The following is an 11,496-nucleotide window of genomic DNA, read 5'->3' as shown; positions in this document are numbered from 1 at the left end:
TGATCTCTCACGACTTGTTTTGCTTCCCTTCAGATATATTTAGTTAGGGATGTATTAATGTAGGATTTACAATATGGATAGAATAGGTATTGTAATAGGAATGAAATTATTATAACTATTTTTCAAATAATATATTAAGGAAATCTTATTATATAAAGGTTTTAACTACGAAACTATCTCATGCGTATCTGTCAATTTGTTTTTGTTTTTGAGATTAGTTTTTTTAGTTAGTTAAGGAAAATAAAGTTTAAGATTCCTATTTTTCAATAGAATTCCGTTCCTGAAACTAATTATGGATGGATAGTAAACAAATTTGCCTGAGTTATTGATATCAAAAGATTTGGCTGAGTTCTTTAAACAGGAAAAGGTCAGAGATAAACCGGCGCCGTTTTGGATAATCTACTAAACAGATCAGTGTTAGTTGTAGTAGCGAAGACTTTGTTAGCTCTCCAGCATTGGCTCTTGTTTAACGGTGAAATAATCCCCTGCGTTCTCGTCTACCACATCACTGCTCAAATGCAAATGACCAACAAAACATTCATCAGACCAGTTTAGTCATTAAACACATTTATCCAAATTTGAAGATTGTGTGTCTATGAAAAAAACCTGTCTGGCGCTTCGGATTTGGGAATCAATGTGATCTTCTTTGACGTGAAATGTTTGAGAAAATGTGGTAGTTTTCTTTCTTGGCATAACTCGAACAGATGGTTCAAAAACTCATTGAATTGCTTTGGTTCCTGCTCATATATGTAAAGAAGACTACATGAAAAACAGAACTTGAAAAAGGTTTTGAGAGCAAATAAACAAGTTGGGATAGAGAAAAGAGATGTGACCTGCTCCAAGACGCAGCCTTTACGAAGAGCGAGCACACATTCCAATGCTTTGTCACCCTCATCAGTACAATTTTCGACGAGCTTCACTATTCGGTTTTTCATTTGTGTGATTGCTTTAGTGGCCCAATCATGGTTATCTCTGCGGGATATCATGGCTTCAAAATCTTGAATTGGGTTTGTATCTCCGACTATATCAATTTTGTTCTCATTGGCATCATAAGTAATCATGCGATTGTCTTCATCATCTGAACCCGATGGTTTATCCCGTAACAATCTCTTAGAAGCCTTCTTCAACTGCATTGAAAGTCATGTCAAAGAATTAAGAATGAGATAATTCAGGCTCCCTTCTGAAAGCTGATGATTCAGGAAAAAACATACCTTCGGATTCTCCTTGACTTCAAAACTTCCACGAAAGGCATCCATTATGGATTTATTGTTGGAAGAGAGTTCAGGATCCTGCTCCATAATTCTCTTGAATGTTTCATCCATTGGAGGTAAAGCAGCATCCGTGAATTTTGATTTCAGCTCAAGGTATTCATAAAACCGCTGATAAAATATTTCATCGATATGAGTTGAAAAGATTAACCTGCAACAATTATGCATAGTCAAAAGCATAACAAAACTGGAATTACCTGCAAAACCGGGTTAGGAGTAAGATCAGGCAGTAGTACTTCCTCTTTAGCAGAAGGTGCAAGGTCAAGCATCTTAACCAAATTATCTGCTACTGCTTGCTGTTGTTCATCTGGCTTCCATGATGCCGGAAGTTTGTTGAAAGAAGGAAATGGAAACTCGCGGACATCTTCGGCGAAAGGTAGCACATTGAAGTAAAATGAATCAGGCTGCAAAAAAGGTAAAATGATCATTAAAATAATCAGCTTCAAATAGAAGTATTCCTCTGAGCAGTGAAAACTATCAAACTTACGGTGTCTTCTCTTTCAGAAACATTTGGAGTCAGGACGCCAACAACCACATTGCCTTGTCCATTTCTCCAGACACAACGTACAATTGCTACCTTGTTTGTTTCCTTCATTTCTCTTGCAATGGCTGAGACCGCAAGAACAGATTTTTCTTTGTTCGGGTCAGGAACAACTATATTCACGTCTTTCATATAATAATGTCTTCATTGACATGCAGATCAAAACATTAAAACAACTTTCTCTTAAACTTTGAACAATTAAGAGTTTACAAGTAAACATAGATATATGTGTTTATGCTTACCGCAGTATGTTTGATGCCTCAGTAAATCCCAAAAGCTTCATGCCTTTGTCAGTTTTGAACTTGAGTGTTTCTATCTCATCTGGTGATATAGGAATAACTTGAGGTCCATAGCGAAAGCCCTTGACCCTTTCTTCTGGAGCAATAACCTGAGTAGATTCTGCAGTAACTTTGTAATCATAATCAATTTTTACTTCATGTTTGGCAAACTTGTCAGTTGGAGGCGCTTTGTCAGAATACAATTGTAGAGTGGGAAGTCTCTCTTCAGCCACTTTCTTATAAACCCACACCTAAAAATTCAGATTTTTATTCTCAGAGATATTTATGAACAGTTATATAAACTTGAATGAACTTAAGTATTGAATAACACCAAAGAACAGCAAGTTGGATGATATCTATAAACACTACACAACAAGCAAAAGAAACAACAACAAAAAAACTTACCTTAATCTTCATTGTTGGGTTAATTTCAAGGTCGCCCCTGAACAAAGTAACTGGAGCAACCCTTCGGGTTTTTAAGGAACCTAGCAGTGAGAGTGGACTCTCAACATTCACTGTTTTTGCAATGGCGTTGCTGGAGAACAAATTCAACAAATGATCATTCTCCTCAATCACTTTCTCATGAGCATCACCAATTAAATTGGACCTCATGACAATGCTTTCCATCTTTATACCCTCTGCAGCCATTTTCGTAGCGATAGTGCTGACTTGATCATCTTTCGTCCCTTCAAATGGATCTTTGGTAGGACAAGCAGCATTCGTGATGAGACACATCCGTTTTTTCCCCTTTTGCCCACCACTATACATCTTTATAAGCATATCCATCCCAACAATCACAGCATCAAGAACTGAAGCCAGTCAAAGAACCAATGAAACTAAACAAAACAAAAATGGCAAAAACAGCAAATTTAGCAGTAAACTAGCAAGCAGGATACAGTCGCCAGCTACGGTTCCTCGAGGTAGCTGCTTTACATGCTCAGCCACGACTTCATCAACAACTCTTATATTCCTTAAAACCGTAACATGCTCATATCCACCTATTTCCCTAGCAAGCTCGTTTCCAGTTTCTGCAGAGGTCACATGAAACACATTATTTTCGAAGTACAACGAATAGGCGATAAAGAGCCACATCAACCATTCTGCTACTAAAGAGGATAGATAACTAATCCACTACTCAAAATCAAACTGCATGCCTCAGGAAAGAAAAGAGTATCGATAATACAACTTGTGGATAAAAAGATTGAACCAGTAAGAAGAAGAAGAAACAGAGAAAGACCTTCAGTTCCAAATACAACAATTCCAACTTCATCATACTTGTTGTAAATCAACTGCAACCAAAACCAAATATGAAAAATCCAAAAGAAGAAGGCTGAAACTGAGAAGAGAAGAAGAAAGATATCCAATACCTTCTTCTGTAGTAGCAAAGAACATGCCTTTTCAACATCAGGGAGAACACTATGCATCGCTGGACCAACATCGATCAACAAAACTAACCCTTCCTGCTTCGAAGAACACATGGAATCAGTATAATTCCCGAATAAGAATATTCAAATCAAACCCAAGAGATCACTTCAAGAGCAGTTCATAGAATGAATAAACGAGATATCAACAGTAAACAAGAAGAACACTAGGCTAATGTTTAAATGGTAATTATCACTACAAGATGCATAAAACGAAATCAAACTCAAGTAAACTAGCAATACCAGAAAAAGTATGCAGGAATGGAGAAAAAAACATGCATGGAACTAAGCGGGAAAAAAAGAAACATCAATGGAAACAAACAGATAACATGAAATTATTCATGAATTGATTTCTGAAGACACCTTAGTCAAAATCACGAAGTTTGAAATGTAAGGAAGTAAAAAAAAACGAGCAAATTTTACCCGATTTCGAGCCATTGACTACACAACTTGTACTGGAAGACGAAAGTGAAGACGAAGGTCGAAGAAGAAGGAGACGAAAGAAAGATGATTTGGAGAAGACGAAGGATCTCTCTCGTTCTTTTTCACTGACTGATTCTTAAAATGATATAGGCCCATTGGGCTTAAATATACAAGACGTCCATAAAACCTAATTTTATTTTACATTTAATTTTTGTTTTTGGTTTTTTTTAGAAAAACTTGATGACAAATGATTTATGAGAAATAGAAGAATAATGTATTATATAGTTAATTTATTTGTATATACCACAATAAAATTAAAGATATATTTTGTTCATTTGTTGTGTCATTTTAGGAAAATTTACGGCTGACCGATAAATAACTAAAGTATGAATAATTAAAAAAAAAAAGAGATACTCATGTAAATGATATTTACATGTGAATAGTTTACCCATGAAATAAATGAGATGAAAAAAAATAGAGATGAACAGTTTTTATCTTGTTCTTCTCATGTAAAGTGGAAGAAAACTTTTTTTTTCTTTTTCTCCTCATTATTCATCTCATATGAGATGAAAGCAAAGGAAAGAGATGAATAATCAAATTTTCATTTTTTAATCAGTCTTTTTCTCCAAAAGTGGCTACCATTCACAGTTACTATGGATATTTCCGCTGTATTAAAAGAAAACTCCTAGGTATTATCCCTTAAACTATATGTGTAGATCGTAGGAACTTTCTTTCTTGAATCGTTTGATAGAATCTTTTATATTGTTTGGTAGGAGATATATATTTCACCATTTTCTTATAGTCAAATAATGCAGTCCTTTGAAGTATAGTTATCTTGAGGAAAAAGGTATAGCTGAAGATGTATAGTCGAAATAACTTCCTATCACGTGTGTGCTATGGGAGACGATATCACCAAACCCAAAGTCATCATCTTACCATCCCACCTTGTCCCCACATCATCAAGAAAAGAAAACCATGAGGATCCCTTCACCATCAGCTCCGATATGTAGACTTGCTTCGACGTAGGTTCAGGTTCAGGCGTTCAGCAAAAGGGCTTACAAAAGTTACCATTCCGTTTGAATAATGGTCAGTGGAAATTAAACTTTATAACGCAAAGAAAAAAGTTTTAATTTCAAGATCTCGATCGTATCGTACATCGTGCATAATCATTATGCCATAATGGTCGTAATTAAGTGGCTTGGTTACATAATAATAGCGGATGCAGTTGCAAAAGAATGTTTTCATCTCAAGTGAGAATGCTTTTTTATTCGAGTTTACCTTAAATAACTATCTTAATGTTGGACATATCTAGCTTTCATCTAAGTCACCTTATGTGCATTTTGAATTTTTCTGTTCATTATTAAAAATTGATTTGAAGGTTAAAAAAGAAAAGGAAAGATGGAAACAAAAAGGAAAGAAGAATATATCAAGAAATTATCAGAAAATTATTCCACAAACACCATGTCATTCAATTAAGTTTGTCTTCTTTAATATTAGTATGTACCACACTGTTCAGATTAAATGAGCAAAGTTACGCCCAAGATTAAAAGATTCAACCTCGCGCCACCACACACGCATGGTTGTTGCTTCTTACACCAATAATAATTGTAAATATTTGTATATAGCTGTCAAATTCAGACTTTTCTTCAAATATGCAAAACATACATAAACAGTTGGATTGTTTTGTTTGTCAACTTTCAAATTATAAAAAGACAAACATGTAGATTATATTACAATTTATTTATTTTTCTTACAATTTCTAAAATTTAAAGATAAGAAACATGAAACAAAAAAACCATTATATAGAGAAAATAATAAGTATAACAATGATTTTTTTTTAAAAAATTAAGCTTTAAAACATGATAATCTTATACTTATATGTCCCGTTTAGATTTTTAGGAATTTCCAAACCTACGAATTTTTATATAATTTAGAAAAAAAGAAGAAGAAGAAGATAAGAATAAAGATCACAAAGAATATATAAGAATTTATTGCATTTTGGACCTCTATTATTATCATTAATACTATTTTATTTTGTTTGTCCCATATGGAAGTTGGGATTTAAAATAAATAAAAAAGTTAAAGAATTCTTTTTACTTTTCTAAAATAAATATTTAAAAGAGTTTTTTTTTTTGTTTTTTATTTATTTATTTTATAATATACTATTATTTTACTAATACATTTAATATAGGAAGGCATGGGGGGTCAAATGCAAATAAACACCCAACACAGAAACCAAACCCTAATTTCTCTTTTTGTATTTGTTATTTTTCCCCTGTCTTCTTCTTCTTTATTCTTTTAGGCGAATTTCTCAATTGCGTTCAAGCAAAGCACCTCTTCTTCTTACCTCCCAAATTTCGTGGATTTTATATTTATTCTTCTTCGATTCTTCTCTTTCTTGTACCTTTCGGTGTGTAGAATTCTCAATCGGATCTGCTCGACATTTGATTTATATAAGTCATCATGATTCTGAGTCAAACGATGGTTGCTGAAGCTGAGATCAGGGTTCTTGACGTTAAGTGCCATATCTCCGCTCCCAAAGATCAGAATAATTATCAGATCGACGAAGTTCGAGTTTCTGACTCTGTTCGTGCTGAGATTTCCGGTTCTGCTGAAACGCCTCGATTTGGATCGGTATGTCTTTTTTTTTTTTTAGGGTTCTTCATCTGAATCTCTTAATTGGGTTTCCAATTTTTTTGGAAATTATCCATTAAATTGCAAGTGGGATCAGATTATTGTTGATTCTTCATCCTCAAAATTGAGTCTTTTTTGGTGGGTTAGATTTAGGTTTTTTGTTTGTTTCCTCTGTAAGCATATCGATGTTGAATCTGGCTTGCTCTGTTCACGAAGAATCATGTAGACAATGCAAGTTAGTTTGGTGTTTTTTAAGGGAAAAAGTTATGCCTTTTGTTATATTGCGAAGACTGTTAGGTATAGGTGTTCATAGATTAGTTTTAATATTGATGAAGGAACGACTTTAATGCGCTTTTAAAATGTTGATCTTGCTCTGTTCTGGTTGTTCTGTTTATCTTTTTTTTTTTGCAAAGTTTACTGTTTTATCTGATCTATGAACGGTTATGTTAAACTAATGTACTTTTGTTGTAACAGGGCATGAGTTGTGTGACTACTACTATTGAAGATTCAACTAGTGAGTTTATCCCAGCTATACGATCTGGGAGCTTTGCTGACATTCGAAGCCGAGAAACCATGGAGGATGAACACGTTTGCATTGACGACTTGTCAGCTCATCTTGGATCCTTCAACTTCTCGTTACCAAGTGCTTTTTATGGTGTGTTTGATGGCCATGGTGGGCCTGAGGCAGCAGTTTACATGAAGGAGAACTTGACAAGATTGTTTTTTCAAGATGCTGCGTTTCCGGAGATGCCCTCCATTGTGGACGCTTTTTTCTTAGAAGAGCTGGAGAATTCTCACCGAAAGGCTTTTGCTTTGGCTGATCTTGCCATGGCTGATGAAAGCATTGTCAGTGGTTCTTGTGGGACAACTGCTTTGACCGCTCTCATAATTGGACGACATCTTTTGGTTGCTAATGCTGGAGATTGCCGCGCAGTGTTATGTAGAAGAGGAGTTGCTGTTGATATGTCTTTCGATCACAGATCAACATATGAGCCAGAACGAAAGCGGATTGAGGATTTAGGAGGATACTTTGAGGACGGATACCTCAACGGGGTCCTTGCTGTCACCCGTGCCATTGGGGATTGGGAGCTGAAGAATCCTTTCACTAAGTCCTCTTCACCACTGATTTCAGACCCAGAGATTCAACAGATCATTCTAACAGAGGACGACGAGTTCTTGATTTTGGCATGTGATGGTATATGGGATGTGTTGTCAAGCCAGAATGCAGTGAGTAATGTAAGGCAAGGATTGAGGAGGCATGGTGACCCGAGACAATGTGCTATGGAACTTGGAAAAGAAGCAGCGAGGCTCAACTCGTCAGATAATATGACGGTGGTAGTCATCTGCTTATCCTCGATCCCATCTTCACCTAAACAACCGCAGAGGAGAAGATTGAGATTCTGTGTTTCTGATGAAGCCCGGTCTCGGTTACAAGCAATGCTTGGAGGAGAGTGAAAGCAGTGTTTATGGCAGTATATACAGGGAGCGGTGTTACTGATCTAATGATTATTTCTCTAATTTGAGATTCAATTGGATAAAGATAAAATAAGAGACTTAGAGAGTGATAGAGAGTTAAGGACATGTCTGTAATGTGGTTACTCATTTTTGATTGATCTGTGTTTTTTGGTTGTTTCAGAGAGAGAGAGGGAGATAGAGAGAAAAAGCAGCCTGAAGTTTTGGTAGGATTATTGAAAACTGATTATGAGGATTTGATTTTTGTTTTTTTTTGAGGATTAGTGATTTGTACCCATTATTGATTGTTTTAAGGATTTTTAATTGAAGTATCTGAATCTAGATTTTTGTCTGAGAGAGCATGATGTTGGTTTAAGACTCTCTCTATCTCTCTCCAATATCTGTGGAAGTCGGGAGTTTTTGTGGACTGTGAAAGGTTTTGGAGTTTTATCTCAAAAGCATCAATCCTAACCTTATGCCCACTCATTGCTTCGCATCATCTCTATCTTTATCTCTTATCTTCTTCTCCTCCAAAATTCGTCATGTCCATATATTTCTTATACAATATCAATAAAAAAGGAAGGTACTTAACTTTTCAATGAAAACATAAGTTCTAAAATTACATTTTTATTGGGAATTTTTTGTTTATAAATTACATGAATAGTGTGAAACCAGAGCTTATATAATCTACCAAATACTACTGATTCTACCGTCATAGTATCATTGTTATGGTCGACAATCATATAGCATAAGTGATGTGTAGTTTAATGAATATAAAAAGATTGACAAAAAAAATATATAATAACCATTCAAATTGTGGATTTAAATAACACTTGGTAATAAATTCCAAATTTGGAGATTATTGAGATTTTTGTAATTCAAGTGTCCATATACTTCTTTTAACAAATCAAAGTATCTATATACTTTCTTAAAAATGTATAAAATTTGGTCAATTATGGAAATATTAATATTTGTGATCAGAAGAAAAAAAGACAAGGGTTTTTTAATTAGCCTCTCTTACTTTACATTTGCCGGCTTTGTTCATCTCTAAAAGGAGCCAAGTCTCTCTTTCCCTCTCTCTCTCTCGAACAACAATGGCGATGGCAAATTTAGCCAGGAGAAAGGCGTATTTTCTCACCAGAAACTTATCCAACTCTCCCACTGACGCTCTCAAACTCTCCTTCTCCCTCTCCCGTGGCTTCGCCTCATCAGGATCTGATGAGAACGACGTCGTCATCATCGGCGGCGGTCCCGGCGGTTACGTAGCGGCGATCAAAGCGGCTCAGCTTGGTCTCAAAACCACTTGTATCGAGAAACGCGGCGCACTCGGTGGTACTTGTCTCAACGTCGGCTGCATTCCTTCCAAGGTCTCAATTTCAATTAATCATCTCCTCTCCTTTCTTCAATTTTGCTGATCATCATTTTAGATTTAATCAATCTGGAGAATGATTCTCATTTTCTTAGGCACAATTACTCCATAAGTATGTATTCGTCTTCTTGAATCCATGGAAATAAAATAGAAGTTTCTGTGATACGCTTATTTGTGTTCTGAGATACTGATTCAAGTTATGATGATGATGTTATTAGCTTAGTTAATCCATTTTTTTTGTTTGTGTTGTTTTTGATGTGTCAGGCTCTTCTTCACTCTTCACATATGTACCATGAGGCAAAGCATGTTTTCGCTAAACATGGTGTCAAGGTCTCTTCAGTTGAGGTAGATCTTCCTGCTATGTTAGCTCAGAAAGATAATGCGGTTAAGAATCTCACTCGTGGTATTGAGGGTTTGTTCAAGAAGAACAAGGTAACTTATGTTAAGGGATATGGTAAGTTTCTTTCCCCTAATGAAGTCTCTGTGGAGACAATCGATGGAGGTAACACTGTTGTGAAAGGCAAACACATCATTGTTGCTACTGGCTCAGATGTTAAGTCTTTGCCTGGTATTACGATTGATGAAAAGAAGATTGTTTCGTCGACTGGTGCGTTGTCTCTATCGGAAATCCCCAAGAAACTGATTGTGATTGGTGCGGGATATATTGGGCTCGAGATGGGTTCTGTTTGGGGTAGGCTTGGATCAGAGGTCACGGTAGTTGAGTTTGCTGGAGATATCGTACCTTCGATGGATGGCGAAATCCGTAAGCAGTTTCAACGTTCACTCGAGAAGCAAAAGATGAAGTTCATGCTAAAGACTAAAGTTGTTTCCGTGGATTCCTCCTCTGATGGTGTGAAGCTTACTGTGGAACCTGCAGAAGGAGGAGACCAGACCATTCTGGAAGCCGATGTGGTCCTTGTCTCAGCAGGAAGAACACCGTTCACATCTGGACTTGATCTGGAGAAAATCGGAGTGGAAACTGACAAAGCCGGGAGGATTCTGGTGAATGAGAGGTTCGTGAGCAATGTCCCAGGAGTGTATGCTATTGGAGATGTGATTCCAGGACCAATGCTTGCTCACAAAGCCGAAGAAGACGGTGTTGCATGTGTAGAGTTCATAGCAGGGAAACATGGCCATGTGGATTATGACAAGGTTCCTGGTGTTGTCTACACGCATCCTGAGGTTGCTTCAGTTGGTAAAACCGAAGAACAGCTGAAGAAAGATGGTGTGACTTACCGGGTTGGAAAATTCCCATTCATGGCCAATAGCAGAGCGAAGGCTATTGATAATGCAGAAGGCTTGGTTAAGATTTTGGCTGACAAGGAGACGGATAAGATCCTGGGGGTTCACATTATGGCACCAAACGCTGGGGAACTCATTCATGAGGCGGTTCTTGCGATTAACTACGATGCATCGAGTGAAGACATCGCTAGAGTCTGTCACGCTCATCCCACTATGAGTGAGGCTCTTAAGGAAGCTGCCATGGCCACCTATGACAAGCCCATTCACATTTAAAGGGAAGAAGGTATGTCACGCTTTTGGTCTGGTTTGGTTTTATTCGATTTTGGTTTAGATTTTTGATTTGCGGTTTTGATTTCTTATGTATCACATCCCACACACTAGGACGACGACCTCAAAGGAGTGAGCCACCTATAACAAGCCAAATCGTATCTTAACCGGGTTGGATTTTGTTTCGGTTTTCTGTGGTTTAGCCTTGAATTTGTCCTTTATATTCCTCTTGGATATGGAATGAGTTGCAAAAGAAGATGATACTATACTGTTTTTATTCGTTAATGTTCTTCATATGTTTCTGATTCGGGTTAAGCCTGTTCCTTAGTAATATTCAACATTTACTCTTAACACATTTTAGTGCTTTTATTTTCTGGTTAACGCTAAACATAAATTTTGATTACTCTGTTTTCATTAGTAGTTTACCTACCTTAACTAAGGGGCATTATACATTCACTAAGAGACCAAACTTTATCAGATTAGCTCCATGGTTACTTAAGCACAGATACAACTGATGATATAGTCTTGTCTTTTTAAATCATGGAGATAGATAAATACCATAAGTTTTACTATATTTGCAATTCTTCTAACAATGGTAAAA

General features: G+C 36.4%; 3 protein-coding genes across 4 annotated transcripts; 2 read left to right on the top strand and 1 right to left on the bottom strand.

Moving 5' to 3' along the window:
• Positions 1-259: 259 nt before the first annotated feature.
• Positions 260-4,069, bottom strand: LOC104742311 (ATP-dependent DNA helicase 2 subunit KU80). Of its 2 annotated transcripts, XM_010463304.3 has the most exons (12): positions 3,932-4,069; positions 3,455-3,547; positions 3,325-3,376; positions 2,984-3,115; positions 2,493-2,896; positions 2,052-2,338; positions 1,756-1,951; positions 1,466-1,672; positions 1,212-1,379; positions 834-1,127; positions 607-737; positions 260-508 (listed from the first exon to the last, which is right to left on the bottom strand). In XM_010463304.3, exons 1-12 carry the CDS (start codon positions 3,944-3,946, stop codon positions 442-444), a joined length of 2,046 nt encoding a protein of 681 aa, XP_010461606.1. In that variant the 5' UTR covers positions 3,947-4,069; the 3' UTR covers positions 260-441. The 2 variants fall into 2 exon arrangements, with proteins under 2 accessions (XP_010461606.1, XP_087339108.1); XM_087482982.1 differs by lacking the exon at positions 3,325-3,376 and having other exon boundaries at positions 3,932-4,058.
• Positions 4,070-6,130: 2,061 nt separating this feature from the next.
• LOC104742310 (putative protein phosphatase 2C 13) lies at positions 6,131-8,349 on the top strand. Its single transcript, XM_087482981.1, has 2 exons — positions 6,131-6,565; positions 7,040-8,349. The coding sequence occupies exons 1-2, from the start codon at positions 6,395-6,397 to the stop codon at positions 8,018-8,020; spliced, it is 1,152 nt and encodes a 383-aa protein (XP_087339107.1). The 5' UTR covers positions 6,131-6,394; the 3' UTR covers positions 8,021-8,349.
• Positions 8,350-8,625: 276 nt separating this feature from the next.
• Positions 8,626-11,246, top strand: LOC104742309 (dihydrolipoyl dehydrogenase 1, mitochondrial). Its single transcript, XM_010463301.3, has 3 exons — positions 8,626-9,384; positions 9,651-10,911; positions 11,010-11,246. The coding sequence occupies exons 1-2, from the start codon at positions 9,112-9,114 to the stop codon at positions 10,899-10,901; spliced, it is 1,524 nt and encodes a 507-aa protein (XP_010461603.1). The 5' UTR covers positions 8,626-9,111; the 3' UTR covers positions 10,902-10,911; positions 11,010-11,246.
• Positions 11,247-11,496: the final 250 nt, after the last annotated feature.

This window comes from Camelina sativa, chromosome 14 (assembly GCF_030686135.1).
Source record: "Camelina sativa cultivar CO46 ecotype springtype chromosome 14, ASM3068613v1".
NCBI classification, from domain to species: Eukaryota; Viridiplantae; Streptophyta; class Magnoliopsida; order Brassicales; family Brassicaceae; genus Camelina; species Camelina sativa.
This window is presented reverse-complemented; position numbering and strand designations above follow the sequence as displayed.